This window comes from Python bivittatus, unplaced genomic scaffold, assembly GCF_059951505.1.
Source record: "Python bivittatus isolate LINGU-HERP-01145 unplaced genomic scaffold, Pbiv_v1 ctg000330_np1212, whole genome shotgun sequence".
Lineage (NCBI taxonomy): Eukaryota > Metazoa > Chordata > Lepidosauria > Squamata > Pythonidae > Python > Python bivittatus.
This window is the reverse complement of record NW_028277058.1, coordinates 19,728,748-19,742,484: the sequence shown is the minus strand read 5'-3', so window position 1 is coordinate 19,742,484 and position 13,737 is coordinate 19,728,748. Positions and strand designations below refer to the sequence as shown.

Genomic DNA, 13,737 nt, shown 5'->3' with positions numbered 1-13,737 from the left:
GTCATATTCCAGCAAATTGAATAGAAGGTCCCTTCAGATTTCCCCGTTCACATGGGAAGTTAGGGAAAGAGAGGGCAAGTAACCTCTATTACTTGTTGACCTTGTTCAGACATAACACCTGAGCAGCAGTCTCAGAAGAATATTTATGTATGGGGAGAAATATGAAATTAAGACTAGGGGAAATGAAAGCTGAACTGACCTGTCAAGAACAGATCAGGGAGAACCAAACTACAACTTGGAATGCAGAACATATGGTTGTCCTTTGGATTAGGAAATGATAAGAATAAAACACACTGAAGAATGTATGGTTTATTTATGCTATTTTACAGTAGCAATACATCACAATAATAAGTAGCTTGCCACATACTCATTACAGACAGGTTTGGGTTTGTTTTGTTTGCTGATCATTAGTAAGTTATTCTCTAAACTAAACAATCAAAACTCTTCATGTAATTTCTTCTGTTAAAGCCATAAGGAAACACCATTCTGTCATCTTACATTGGCTTCTGTTCTGAAGGCCTGCAACTTGCCCTAATGTATGACTATGAGAACTGGGCTGTAAAACTTGCTATATCTCCTTGCTGCCATCCAGGGGTTGTCCAGATTTTTGCAGCCCAGATTTTATAATTCTGCTGTATGGAAAAACGTTCTAAACAAATTCAAGACTCGAAGATGCGAAAGTGTTGTTTTGCTCTAATCACCACAGGATGGGATAATGATTTACTTGTGTTCAGACACTCTTGCTGTTTTTACTCCATCTCTTTCGGTTGTTGGCCATTTCATTGCCTTCAGCTCTCTACCTTTGCTTCAGATCCAAACCAATCAGTTGATCAACAGTCTGCCAGGAATGGCAAACTATCACATTGGGCTGTTTCCTTTATACAACAGGACTCCAGAGATGACTGAAAGTTAACCTCAGTATAGGCTCCCAGGTTTTAACGACTGAAGAGCTGCCTTTCCTGTTCAGTGGCCACGGTTAGAAATCACTTTATTTGTAATACCAGGAAACCAGGCTTTATGTTCAGAGCTGACCAGTGGTGAAAAATCAATTGACTGATCGACACACGTGATCTATGTCAAAAAACCACCAGGGTTGCATGACATTTAATAGTTTATTCCGCAGAGACCAGTGTGATAGATGGAGATTCAGCTTTGGCTTTGTTCCCTAAAAAAGATTATTCAGAAATATATCTTACTGTGTCTAATTACCTTTTCTAAGTAGGCTGGGCTGCAGTCTGGGTCTCGGACTGAACTCACTGGGAAGCAAATATGCGTGTTCAGTTGCATGAAAAAACATCTCACGAAAGCAAGTCACCGTACTTCCGTCACTAGGAAAGCAACACCTTTAGATTTTGCCAGTACCTTATTAGCCTTTCGGAGTCTCAAGGGAATCTACCTCATAGACAACCTCGAGCTCAGAATATTCTTCAGTCGTCTGTAAATTCAGCCTAGGAATGTTCCTCCCCACACTAGACAGCACTTTTAGAGCTAACGATTTAAGTTTTAAATTTAATGACTTTAATAAATAAGCTTTAGAGCTAATTATTTAAAATCCTGTCAAGGGTCAGCATTCACGCCAGCAGTCTTCTCGAACCTGCAGCACAGCAAGGGAAAAGCCCCAGCTCAGAGAACGCCGCCACACAACAAAGGAGTAATGGAGCCAGGCAGGCGGCAGCGCTCTTCCCGCCTCTGTCTCTCCTTAGAACGCAACCATTGGCTGGCGATGACATCACCGTTGGAATGCCAAGACCACGACCGCCCCAGCCCAAGCGAGCGCAAGCCGGAAGTTGCGAGCGACGCCCTCAGCGACCGATTTAGAAACGCAGACCCGGAAGTTCGGGAGGGGAAGCGACCGCGATGATGGCTGCGGAGAGTTACCCGAGGTCGTCCATTGAGGACGATTTCAATTATGGCACTAACGTCGCGTCGGCTAGCGTACACATCCGCATGGGTAAAGAGTCCCCGTCAGCCCCCTCTCGGCCCCCTCGCCTCTCCAATTTACATCCCGAAGTCGTCACCTTCGCCTCTCCCCGATGGAGCCTCCTCTTCTCCCGTTTAGCTTCCTTCCCTCGGCCTTCGGGGACGAAGCTATTCTTGTTTGTAAACAGAAAGAAGTCTGTGTCTCTGGTTCACTCCAGGCTAAATTGCCTGTTATGCTTTGGGGCCCCGCGGAGATGGGGGGGCGGGCATTTTTTCGAGCGGGAAGGTGTCCCCTGCGAGTCCTCCCCGCCACTGCGCAAAAGTGGCGGTGCTCGTCGGAAACCGTGGAATCACGGGTCTTGCCATGTCAGTGAAGTGGCCTTCCGCCCAAGTGGGAATGCAAACCCAGAACATCAAGGCGTGGGGTGGGGTGGGGGTGAGGGTGGGGGACTTGTCTTGAGTTTTGATAGTTTTTTCTGATGGTACTTTCTATCAGAAAAATGGTCCAATATTTTTGCATCCACATTCCAGATAGTCCCAGTGTTACAGATGAAATATGGCCATTCTTTAGGAGGGTAATTTGGCAAAGGTAGTAGAACAAATTACAGAACGATCTACAGTGAATATGTTGCCTCAGGGAGAGAGTATGTGGTCTGGTCAACTCTGCAGGACTTTTAAATCCATTTTTAATAGGGCAGTACTGGAGACCTGCACCATCTTGCATCAAGAATTCTACATTCATATGAAACATGGTTCTATGTGTGGGAGTCTTGGCCTACTCACATACCACAATACATTCGTTTTTGGATGCTAATCAACTGTAGTGTCATAGTAATATGACTGTCCTCTGATGATCCAGTTTCTATTGCAATGGATACCATTAAAAATCTTCAGATTGTTTTTATTTCATTACTTCATTCAATGTATGTATATTTGATTTCAGCATAAGTCTTGAAAATAAATTAAGCAATAATGAACTGTGCTTGTTTTCTATATCATAGCTTTTCTGCGCAAAGTCTACAGCATACTTTCAGTCCAGATTCTTTTGACAACTGTGACCTCTGCAGTTTTTCTCTACTCCACCACAATTCGGACATTTGTACATGAAAGGTAGGATCTATAGTGAATCTGGTTGAATTTGCTTCATTTTTGAATGCAAAGTAAATATGGATCCAGTGCCTTCTGAAATTTTATGATTCTGCAAGGTAGTCAAGGGCTGTGTTTCTCAACCTTGGCAACTTTAAGATGTGTGGACTTCAACTCTCAGAATTCCCCAGCCAGCATCTTGAAGTTGCCAAGGTTGAGAAACACTGGTCTAGGGAATTGTTTCAAGGAATAGCATGTTCACAGAGGTAGGAAAGAGAAGATACTGGTCCCACTTGAACAGAGTTACTGGGAACATTTGTTCATTTCTTCTTAAGAGCAATCTGCTTGAGAGAGAAAATATATAAAGGTTCCACTATTTGGGTGTGAGAAAACTTGCTTCTAAGCCCTGATACAGTAAGCCTTAGAAGCAAAAAGTGGGTTTTGCTCCTACCTTAGATAATAGCCCATTTATTTTCTTCCCTGCCAGTAAGTAGCTTCTTCCCCCTTCAGCTATGTCTCTCAATGAAGCCTATATAGTTAACTAATGTAACTCACCCAGAAATAGATTGCTATTGTGAATATGTCTTTTTTATTTAAGAGCAGAGGACTTCAAATATTAGAAATACTGATAACTTACCATAGATGTTGTAATTCAGTTTGACTAACAGAGATGTTTTATTCTTTCTAGACTTACTGAAGTATTTTAAATATTTGTAAGATTGTTTTATAGATTATCTTGTTTTGGAGTAGACAAAAGATATAGAAAGAGGATTGTTTCCTAATATTATGTTGTCTTACTAAAACTTACAGCCCTGCTTTACTTTTGGTGGCCTTGCTTGGTTCTTTGGTTGTGATTGTGGCTTTAACTCTGTACAGACATCAGTATCCAGTTAATTTATATCTTCTCTTTGGATTTGTAAGTATTTATATAATGCATGATTAGTCTCACTCTTTGATAGTTGCACTTGATCTAGTGAGATGAATGTATTCTATTGTATATTTCCAAATTTTACTCCCATAAGTATTTTTGTTTTACTTTTGTTCTTCTAGTAGCTCTTCTGTTAATGTAATTTTTAAAAAGGAAAAGCATTTTAGCAGACATCTGTGGAGCATATGCTGTCCCTTTGAAAATGATGTATACCCTGTTTCCTTCTGCTTAGCTTTTGAACGTGGATAGTGGAGTAAGTTTCCATACATCAGAAAAAAAAAATTAGCTTTCAGAGGCAAGCCTAGCTGATCTCTATTGTTCAGAAAACTGGTGGCTGATTTTACTAGTGCAAATAGAGGGGTGGTGACTTAATGATGTGAAAATACTTGCTTTCAAAGGTATGTTTATACTGGATGTGTTTTTTTATACTAGGGTTCTAAAACTTTGGCTGGGATCCACACCTCTTCATAGGTAGCAGCAGTCAACAATAGTAGTAGCATTGTCAACCACCAGGTGCTGTGGGACAATGCTGTGATCCAGCAACATATTTTTAGAGGGAATGATGGGAAGTTGTAGAAAGTAGAAGCTTAATATATCTGTTTTTCTGGTTAAAAAAGAACAAAAACTTGAACTTGCAAAATCACAGATTGCTGCGTATTCTGACAGTACATTCATTGGGGGCTTTGGGGTCACCAGCCTGGGGTTGGGAGCAGTATGTAGGCAGTAAACTCAGCTACCAATCCTTTTTTTTTTTAGGCAAAGAAAAGGGTAGATGAGGAAATCCCAATTCTCCTTAGTATAATACATATATTTTTCAGCTGATATACATGGAGCTCAATTTTAACATGTCTAATGAATACCTCTTTGGTATCAAATACAGCTCTTGTCTGCACAAATTTCTGTAAGTTGTTATTTGGATCAAATTAATTGAGTGATACTCTTTTCTTTGTTCCTCGTAGACTCTTTTAGAAGCACTGACTGTTGCTATTACAGGTAAGATTTATCCTATTTTATTGACAGCATCAGGCCTTTGGTAGCTGCCTGAACTGAAAGTGATATTTTTCCAAGCATGAATGAGAGTTCTCTTTAGCAATCTTTATTAAGATGAAAGCAGTAGTGAAACAAGAATTCCAACAAATGAACTATTTTCATTATTGAACCAATATATCTGCATATGTTTGTGCAGAGACCTTCTGAATTTTTTTCCTCACAGCCTCACTATGCACCAAAGGAAGTTTTCTGATAAAGGAGTAGGCTGCAGTTGTGAATTATTTATACAATGATTGCTTGAATCCTTATCATCTGAGATAAGGATGAAAGAAGCTCAATTTTACTATTTGTAATTGTCCATGATGTAATAACTGTTCCCCAAGGGGCTGACAAAATTACCCTTGCTGGTGGAGAATCTCTCTCTTAACCCAACAAATGCCAAGAAAGAAATGGGCAGGGTTATTTCAAAGTACCCACAGGCTGTTTCTGAAGACATCAGAGTCAGTACAGTGAAAAGGGAAATATCTTCCCAAGGTTTATTGCTTACAAGAAGTATCAGCTTTTTTACTGATACCCACAGCCACTGTATTACGGAACTCTGTATTGTCAGAAATAGGTCTATATTGGCTTGAAGGCTGCATGTACCTTGAAATGTTTGAATTATTTTTGTATAGCGATTCTGTCTAGAAATGAGGGAGATGAATAACGATGACCTTTCCACTCAGAGGCTAAGGAGAGAAGCCCTCCAGCCATTTTCCAAAGCAACTCAAGCCTTTTGCTTTAAGCTTATTTCTTTAAAATAAGAAAAACATATGACTAAATCCAGATTTAATTTCTATTAGTACTTTCTGGATAAAAAGAAACCAGTATTTAAAAGGAACAGATAGGTCTCTGTGTTGTTACATTGGGTCCCCCTCCCTCCTTTCTGCTATGAAGTATTAATAGAACAAAATCTGTATCTTAGAATGTATACAGCCCATCATTTGTCAAACTCTCTCAACCTGTGAACAGTTATAGTAGATTGTAGAATTACAGTGTGGTTTTATGTATGAAAAATATGAGCATAATATAAAAATATATTAGTTTAAGACAAGGTGATTATATCAAATATTCTCCACATTTGTTTTTCCCCCCCTTGCTAGTGACTTTCTATGAAGTATCTATTGTCCTGCAAGCCTTTATTCTGACAACTGCTGTGTTTTTGGCTCTAACTGTGTACACGTTGCAGTCCAAACGGGATTTCAGCAAAGTTGGAGCGGGGTAAGCTAATTTCTATTACACGCATGGGCATTTGGGCATTTCTAGAGTTAACCTGTCTCCCTGGAATAACAATCAGAGATGGTGGCTTCTTTTAAGATTTGCTGCAGGGTAGCTCAATATGTTGTGACTGCGGCAAGAGAACCAAGGCAGGGGGTTTGCAAGTGTGCTTTGTGAATAAGGGAAAGAGAAATGGCTGCTGATTATTTCAACATGTGATTTTGTACTTCATAATAATTTATAGGAAATATGTGTATCCCGCATTTTTAAAAACCTAAGTTAAAAGTATATTACAAACAAGTCAAATCTATCAATGTGCATTCACAGGCTGTTTACTTGTTTATGGATTCTTCTTCTGTCAAGCTTTTTAAAGGTAAGAGGTTATTCATTAGATAATTAAAATTTTGGAGGTCTCTATAGGATATTAACTATCTTAAATAGATGGAATTAAGATAGTATTAGAAGATAAACCCCATTTTAAAATCTTGGTTTTTTAAACTGATAATTGTGTTCTTCTTTATCAAGGCAAGTCCTATATATGCATTTGAGGATTGTGAGCATATAGCTTATTAATGAAAATTGGGGAGAAGTTGAAATTAGTTTTAAGAATTTTTAAATTAAGTAATATATGTATTATAAATACATACTGTTAAGATTAAATTTAAACTGGTTTTATGTTTTCAATTTTTTTGCTCAGTTGAGAGTTTCAACAAGTTACAGTCTCAAAAATAACATGTCCAGGGTACAAATAGTTTTACATAATAAACAATAATTATACTACAGAAAATCACAAGTCAACAAATCAAAAAGCAGTAAAATAGATACCAATATCTGTAACTCAAAGGCCTTCTATAGTTCTGTTTTTAATATTTTTCTGTTATTGGCTTAGATAGCTAAAATAAAGGAGCTTTTGCATTTTGAGGCTGGTCTATCCAGGCATGCAGAATGATGATCTGCAAACCTTTTCCTGGCTATGGTTTCTGCAGTTCAGCCATAAATTCATTAATCCTGACTCAGCTTGATAATCAAAGCAATTGTCAGCTGTGTAGGTGCCTACTTCCAATCACTGTGGCTGCTCCTAAGTCTGTGTCAAGGAATAGATCCTCTACCCACTTCCCTCAAGAAAGCTTCACTGAATACATACATAAAAATTATGCTGGAAATGACCGCAGCACATGGGAGATTGATTGTCATATTTGTGTACAAAGTAAAGTAGGAAAAACAATGTATGTTAATTTAAAGTAGGAAAAACAATGTATGTTTAAACAGATGGAGTGTATTTTGTCAGAGATAAAGGTGACACAAAATATATTAACAGATAAGTTATTATTTAATAAGAACATTATAAATCTGTGAAAGGAGAGCAGGAAAAGCTTTTAGATTTCCTCAGAATGCAAAATTCAGATGGTCTAATTGACTCAATTTTTGAAGAGTTCATTAACATGTCTTTCAGATTGACTACAGTGTTAGCAATACTGTAGTGACAAAACATACAATCCTTCCTTCAAAAGACTTGCAGCATTTAGAAAAGTAGTATTCTCAACTTTATTCATTCAAAATGTTGTCCCGTAAACTTTAAATTGAGAAGATGCAGTTGCATTGAAATTTAGAGATGTATATAATTTGAAGTAAAGTTAGGTCTGTTGCTTTAGGAACCACTGACAATCATAGGATATGACAAGATCTTATTTTGCTGGTAATAGGGGAAATCTTAAAGAATGACCTACAGTACTGTTCAAAAGTTTTAGGCAGGTGTGAAACAATGCTGTAAAGTAAGAATGCTTTCAAAAATATATATTGTAATTGTTTATGTTTATCAATTTACAAAATGCAAAGTGAGCAAACAGAAGAGAACTCAATATTTGGTGTGACCAAGAGCAAATCAATATTTGGTGTGACCACCCTTTGCCTTCAAAACAGCATCAATTCTTCGAGGTACACTTGCACACAATTTTTGAAGAAACTCAGCAGGTAGGTTGTTCCAAACATCTTGGAGAACTAACCACAGATCTCCTGTGGATGTAGGCTGCCTCAAATCCTTCTGTCTCTTCATGTAATCCCAGACAGACTCAGTGATGTTGAGATCAGGGCTCTGTGGGGGCCAAACCATCACTTCCAGGACTCCTTGTTCTTCTTTACACTGAAGATAGTTCTTAATGACATTGGGTGTATGTTTGGGGTCGTCGTCCTGCTGCAAAATAAATTTGGGGCCAATCACACGCTTCCCTGATGGTATGGCATGATGGATACAGTGGGGCAAAAAAGTATTTAGTCAGCCACCAATTGTGCAAGTTCTCCCACTTAAAAAGATGAGAGAGGCCTGTAATTTTCATCATAGGTATACCTCAACTATGAGAGACAAAATGAGAAAAAAAAATCCAGAAAATCACATTGTCTGATTTTTAAAGAATTTATTTGCAAATCATGGTGGAAAATAAGTATTTGGTCACCTACAAACAAGCAAGATGTCTGGCTCTCACAGACCTGTAACTACTTCTTTAAGAGGCTCCTCTGTCCTCCACTCGTTACCTGTAGTAATGGCACCTGTTTGACCTTGTTATCAGTATAAAAGACACCTGTCCACAACCTCAAACAATCACACTCCAAACTCCACTATGGCCAAGACCAAAGAGCTGTTGAAGGACACCAGAAACAAAATTGTAGACCTGCACCAGGCTGGGAAGACTGAATCTGCAATAGGCAAGCAGCTTGATGTGAAGAAATCAACTGTGGGAGCAATAATTAGAAAATGGTAGACATACAAGACCACTGATAATCTCCCTCGATCTGGGGCTCCATGCAAGATTTCACCCTGTGGGGTCAAAATGATCACAAGAATGGTGAGCAAAAATCCAAGAACCACACGGGGGGACCTAGTGAATGACCTGCAGAGAGCTGGGACCAAAGTAACAAAGGCTACCATCGGTAACACACTACGCCGCCAGGGACTCAAATCCTGCAGTGCCAGACGTGTCCCCCTGCTTAAGCCAGTACATGTCCAGGCCCATCTGAAGTTTGCTAGAGAGCATTTGGATGATCCAGAAGAGGATTGGGAGAATGTCATATGGTCAGATGAAACCAAAGTAGAATGTTTTGGTCTAAACTCAACTCCTCGTGTTTGGAGGAGAGAGAATGCTGAGTTGCATCCAAAGAACACCATACCTACTGTGAAGCATGGGGGTGGAAACATCATGCTTTGGGGCTGTTTTTCTGGAAAGGGACCAGGACGACTGATCCGTGTAAAGGAAAGAATGAATGGGGCCATGTATCGTGAGATTTTGAGTGAACACCTCCTTCCATCAGCAAGGGCATTGAAGATGAAACGTGGCTGGGTCTTTCAGCATGACAATGATCCCAAACACACCGCCCGGGCAACGAAGGAGTGGCTTCGTAAGAAGCATTTCAAGGTCCTGGAGTGGCCTAGCCAGTCTCCAGATCTCAACCCCATGGAAAACCTTTGGAGGGAGTTGAAAGTCCGTGTTGCCCAGCGACAGCCCCGAAACATCACTGCTCTAGAGGAGATCTGCATGGAGGAATGGGCCAAAATACCAGCAACAGTGTGTGAAAACCTTGTGAAGACTTACAGAAAATGTTTGACCTGTGTCATTGCCAACAAAGGATATATAACAAAGTATTGAGATGAACTTTTGATATTGACCAAATACTTATTTTCCACCATGATTTGCAAATAAATTCTTTAAAAATCAGACAATGTGATTTTCTGGATTTTTTCCCCCATTTTGTCTCTCATAGTTGAGGTATACCTATGATGAAAATTACAGGCCTCTCTCATCTTTTTAAGTGGGAGAACTTGCACAACTGGTGGCTGACTAAATACTTTTTTGCCCCACTGTATCTGCCTGTATTTCTCAGTATTGAGGACACCATTGATCCTGACCAAATCTCCAACTCCATTTGCAGAAATGCAGCCCCAAACTTGCAAGGAACTTCCACCATGCTTCACTGTTGCCTGCAGACACTCATTACTGTACCACTCTCCAGCCCTTTGGCAAACAAACTGCCTCCTGCTACAGCCAAATATTTCAAATTTTGACTCATCAGTCCAGAGTACCTGCTGCCATTTTTCTGCACCCCAGTTCCTGTGTTTTCACACATGGTTGAGTCATTTAGCCTTGTTTCCATGTTGGAGGTATGGCTTTTTGGCCACAATTCTTCCATGAAGACCATTTTGGCCAGACTTCTCCAGACAGTAGATGGGCATATCTGGGTCCCACTGATTTCTACTAGTTCTGTGCTGATGGCACTGCTGGACATCTTCCAATGTCAAAGGGAAGCAAGCATGATGTGTCTTCTATCTCCTTCATTAAGTTTCCTTGGCCAACCACTGCATCTACAGTCTTCACCGTTGCCCGTTTCTTTGTGCTTCTTCAAAAGAGCTTGAACAGCACATCTTGAAACCCCTGTCTGCCTTGAAAGTTTTGCCTGGGAGAGACCTTGTTGATGCAGTATAACTACCTTGTGCTTTGTTGCTGTGCTCAGCCTTGTCATGGTACATGACATGAAACTGTCTTCCACAACCTCACCTTAGTAGCAGAGTTTGGCTGTTCCTCACCCAGTTTTAAGCCTCCTACACAGCTGTTTGTTTCAGTTAATGACTGTGTTTCAACCTACATATGAAATTGATGAACATTAGCACCTGCTTGGTATAATTGGTTAATCATACACCTGACTCTAATCCTACAAGATCCCTGACTTTGTGCAAGTGTACAAAGTGTGCAAGTGTAAGAATTGATGCTGGTTTGAAGCCAAAGGGTAGTCACACCAAATATTGATTTGATTTAGATTTCTCTTCTGTTCACTCACTTTGCATTTTGTAAATTGATAAACATAAACAATTACAATATATATTTTTGAAAGCATTCTTTCTTTACCGCATTTTTTCATACCTGTCTAAAACTTTTGCACAGTACTGTATAATTTTGTGTAATCTACACAAAAATATGAATTGGTGTACTCAACTTCTCCATTAAAAAAAATCATTTTTCAGAGTTTTAATTATAGTTCCATTATAGTTAACTGTGATATTAATATGCTTTTATGAAAAAAAATTACACTGAACCTGCATTTATCTGCTCCCTGTTCTTGTTTATAGTTCTTTTTCAATAATGAAGTAGTAGAGCTGGTATTTGCTGCTGCAGGAGCATTTCTGTTCTGTGGATTTATCATCTATGACACTCATCTATTAATGCACAAACTCTCCCCTGAAGAATACATACTGGCTGCAATCAACCTTTATTTGGACATCCTCAATCTGTTTTTGCACCTGCTGCGTTTGCTAGAAGCATTTAATAAAAAGTAATTGGGAATTTTAATTCAAAGTTTAAGATAATTCATATGTGGTATCTAAAGAGTTAATTAAGACCTAGAAAATCTGCCATCTACTTTGAGATTGAAGCCTGTTTTTACATTCTGTGCCGGCTTCAGTGTTTTCTGTATAAACAGTGTTTTAGAGAGCTGATTCTTACTGAGTCTATTCTGAGATCAGTTAATTATATATTACAGGCATCTTGGCTGTTTGGCAAAGGCTTTGCTCCATCCATTTGCATATTATTAGTATTGATTGAAAGACTTGCTCATCAACTTCCATTTGTGCCAATAAGTACTATTAAAATTCTATTTTATTCCTGCAGTAATTGCCACAGATGTGTCCTTTGAGATTCACAGTTGTTGCTGGCTGGATAGCATAAGTCTCCTTGATTTCACTATTGAACATTGAAACTTTAAATAAGCTAAAATTCTATTGTTGGTGTTCATTTGTGAAAAACTTTATGAGCATTTTAATTTGAAGGACTGATCCTACAACATAATTCTACTTTTTCTCGTTAAGTATCTGTACTTCCAAGTATGCTGTATTTGGGGAGGAAAAACCTTGTATAGGGAGAAATAACTTTTTATGGGAAGATTCTGAAGATGGATCATCAATTAAAGTAAGCATATAAAGAATTGATTGGCAGAAGATTTTCTCTGTTCTGAAATTTTAGAAAGTACAGAAATACCATATCATGTTTTTTCTAGGTCCTTTTTAGAATGCAGAAAAAGTTTGAAACTTATTTGAATCCATTCTCAGGGCCTTTTCACTAATTGTTATAAGAGATGAAATATTTTTGTGCAGTAGAATATTTATTAGATGGTTCTTTTACGGTGAAGTGCTGGCAAAGTTAGTTACATTCCGTCTGCTGTTCTGGCAGGATATTAAAAACTAATAAAAATAAATTTTAATGAAATGTTCATTATGTGAGCCTTTTTCTCTGTTTCCTTGTTTTCTACTGTTGTAAGACATGTAGATAGTTTTGTCACTGTTAAGCAGAAAAAGTTGTATTATATAATTATTTGAATTGTGAATATCCTGAAGAGTGCAATCTCAGAGATCTCTGCTCACTGATATTTTAATTATCAGTGTCACCCTATTTTATTTTTAGTTTCAGCCTGTTATTAAAAGTAGTTCCAAAGTCAAAAGTTGTTTCAAGCCTTTATTTAAAATCTGTTTTCAGAGTTCAACTTTTAATTACAAGATCCCAATTCAGTAACACTTATAGTCCACAGTTACAGGAAATTATTGTAACATAGTAGAACTCACATTAGCGTAGCTTCCCAAAAAATTATGACATAGTAGGATTTACTTATGTTAGCTTAGCTTCCAAAAAAAAATATTGTGACATACCAGGACTTAAATTATCTTAACTTCCAAAAAACCTCCAGGCTGTGGTTACAGTGATTACAGATGTGGACAGCCATGCTACTTCAGTTGTAGTGAGAGTCTTTTATCAGCTTTGGCTGATACAACAGTTGCATTCCTGCATTGAGGAGAAAGACCTGGTTTTGTGACTCATAATTGGATTGTGATAGCCCTTGAAGGTGTTCCACAATTCATCCAGCTTATGGCAGCACAGGTATCTGTTGAAAGTCCCACCAAAAAATGCTTGTGAGTTTGTCAGTTGTCTTCTGAGCCCCATTCAAGATGCTTGCAATGGTGTAAAGAGCCTTTCATGGCTTAGGACCAAGCTGCTTACATACTCCCAAGTAGTCTGCCCTGGACTCTTAGATCACCAGTAGAGCCTCTTCTGCAGGTTCTACCGGGGTTTCACTTGCTATCTACGATTATTTCTGTTTTCCACCATATTGTGGATTTTTTTACAATTTAGCCTTTTTACTATTTAGAAGATTCAAAGCATAGTTGTTTGCCCAGAATTTTCTACTGTTCTAATCACCTTGTTTTGTTTAAGTGTATTGCTTTAATAATGTTTTAAGGTTTGTTTTAATTCTGTGAGCTGTTAAGGACCAGGGCAGCATGCAAATCCTCTAAATTAAAAAATAAATTTAAAAAATGCTATGGAAACTTTACACATTCATTTATAGCAGTGAGCTATAAATACCATAAAACAGTTAAATACCATAAACCCAGGCTTATTTTCCAAGTGCACCATCAGAATTTAAGACTTGGATGCTAGCATAACTTCTGAGCTTTGCCCAGAAATGTCACCTCGTAATTTTCCTTTCCAGAAGACTGGTTACGTAGGTATATAATGTATGTAAGC

At 38.5% G+C, this 13,737-nt stretch overlaps 1 protein-coding gene across 1 annotated transcript; it reads left to right on the top strand.

Moving 5' to 3' along the window:
- The first annotated feature begins 1,792 nt into the window (after positions 1-1,792).
- Positions 1,793-12,428, top strand: TMBIM4 (transmembrane BAX inhibitor motif containing 4). The gene is made up of 7 exons (XM_007421357.4): positions 1,793-1,951; positions 2,922-3,030; positions 3,817-3,922; positions 4,894-4,927; positions 6,067-6,184; positions 6,509-6,554; positions 11,295-12,428. Exons 1-7 carry the CDS (start codon positions 1,858-1,860, stop codon positions 11,499-11,501), a joined length of 714 nt encoding a protein of 237 aa, XP_007421419.1. The 5' UTR covers positions 1,793-1,857; the 3' UTR covers positions 11,502-12,428.
- The last annotated feature ends 1,309 nt before the right edge of the window (positions 12,429-13,737 follow it).

Excerpts from the sequence above, each read along its gene's own strand:
- TMBIM4 (XM_007421357.4), top strand. The coding sequence starts at position 1,858 with ATGATGGCTGCGGAGAGTTACCCGAGGTCGTCCATTGAGGACGATTTC. Across the intron at positions 3,923-4,893 it reads TATATCTTCTCTTTGGATTT|ACTCTTTTAGAAGCACTGAC; the intron begins GTAAGTATTTAT and ends TGTTCCTCGTAG. Across the intron at positions 6,555-11,294 it reads TTCTGTCAAGCTTTTTAAAG|TTCTTTTTCAATAATGAAGT; the intron begins GTAAGAGGTTAT and ends TCTTGTTTATAG.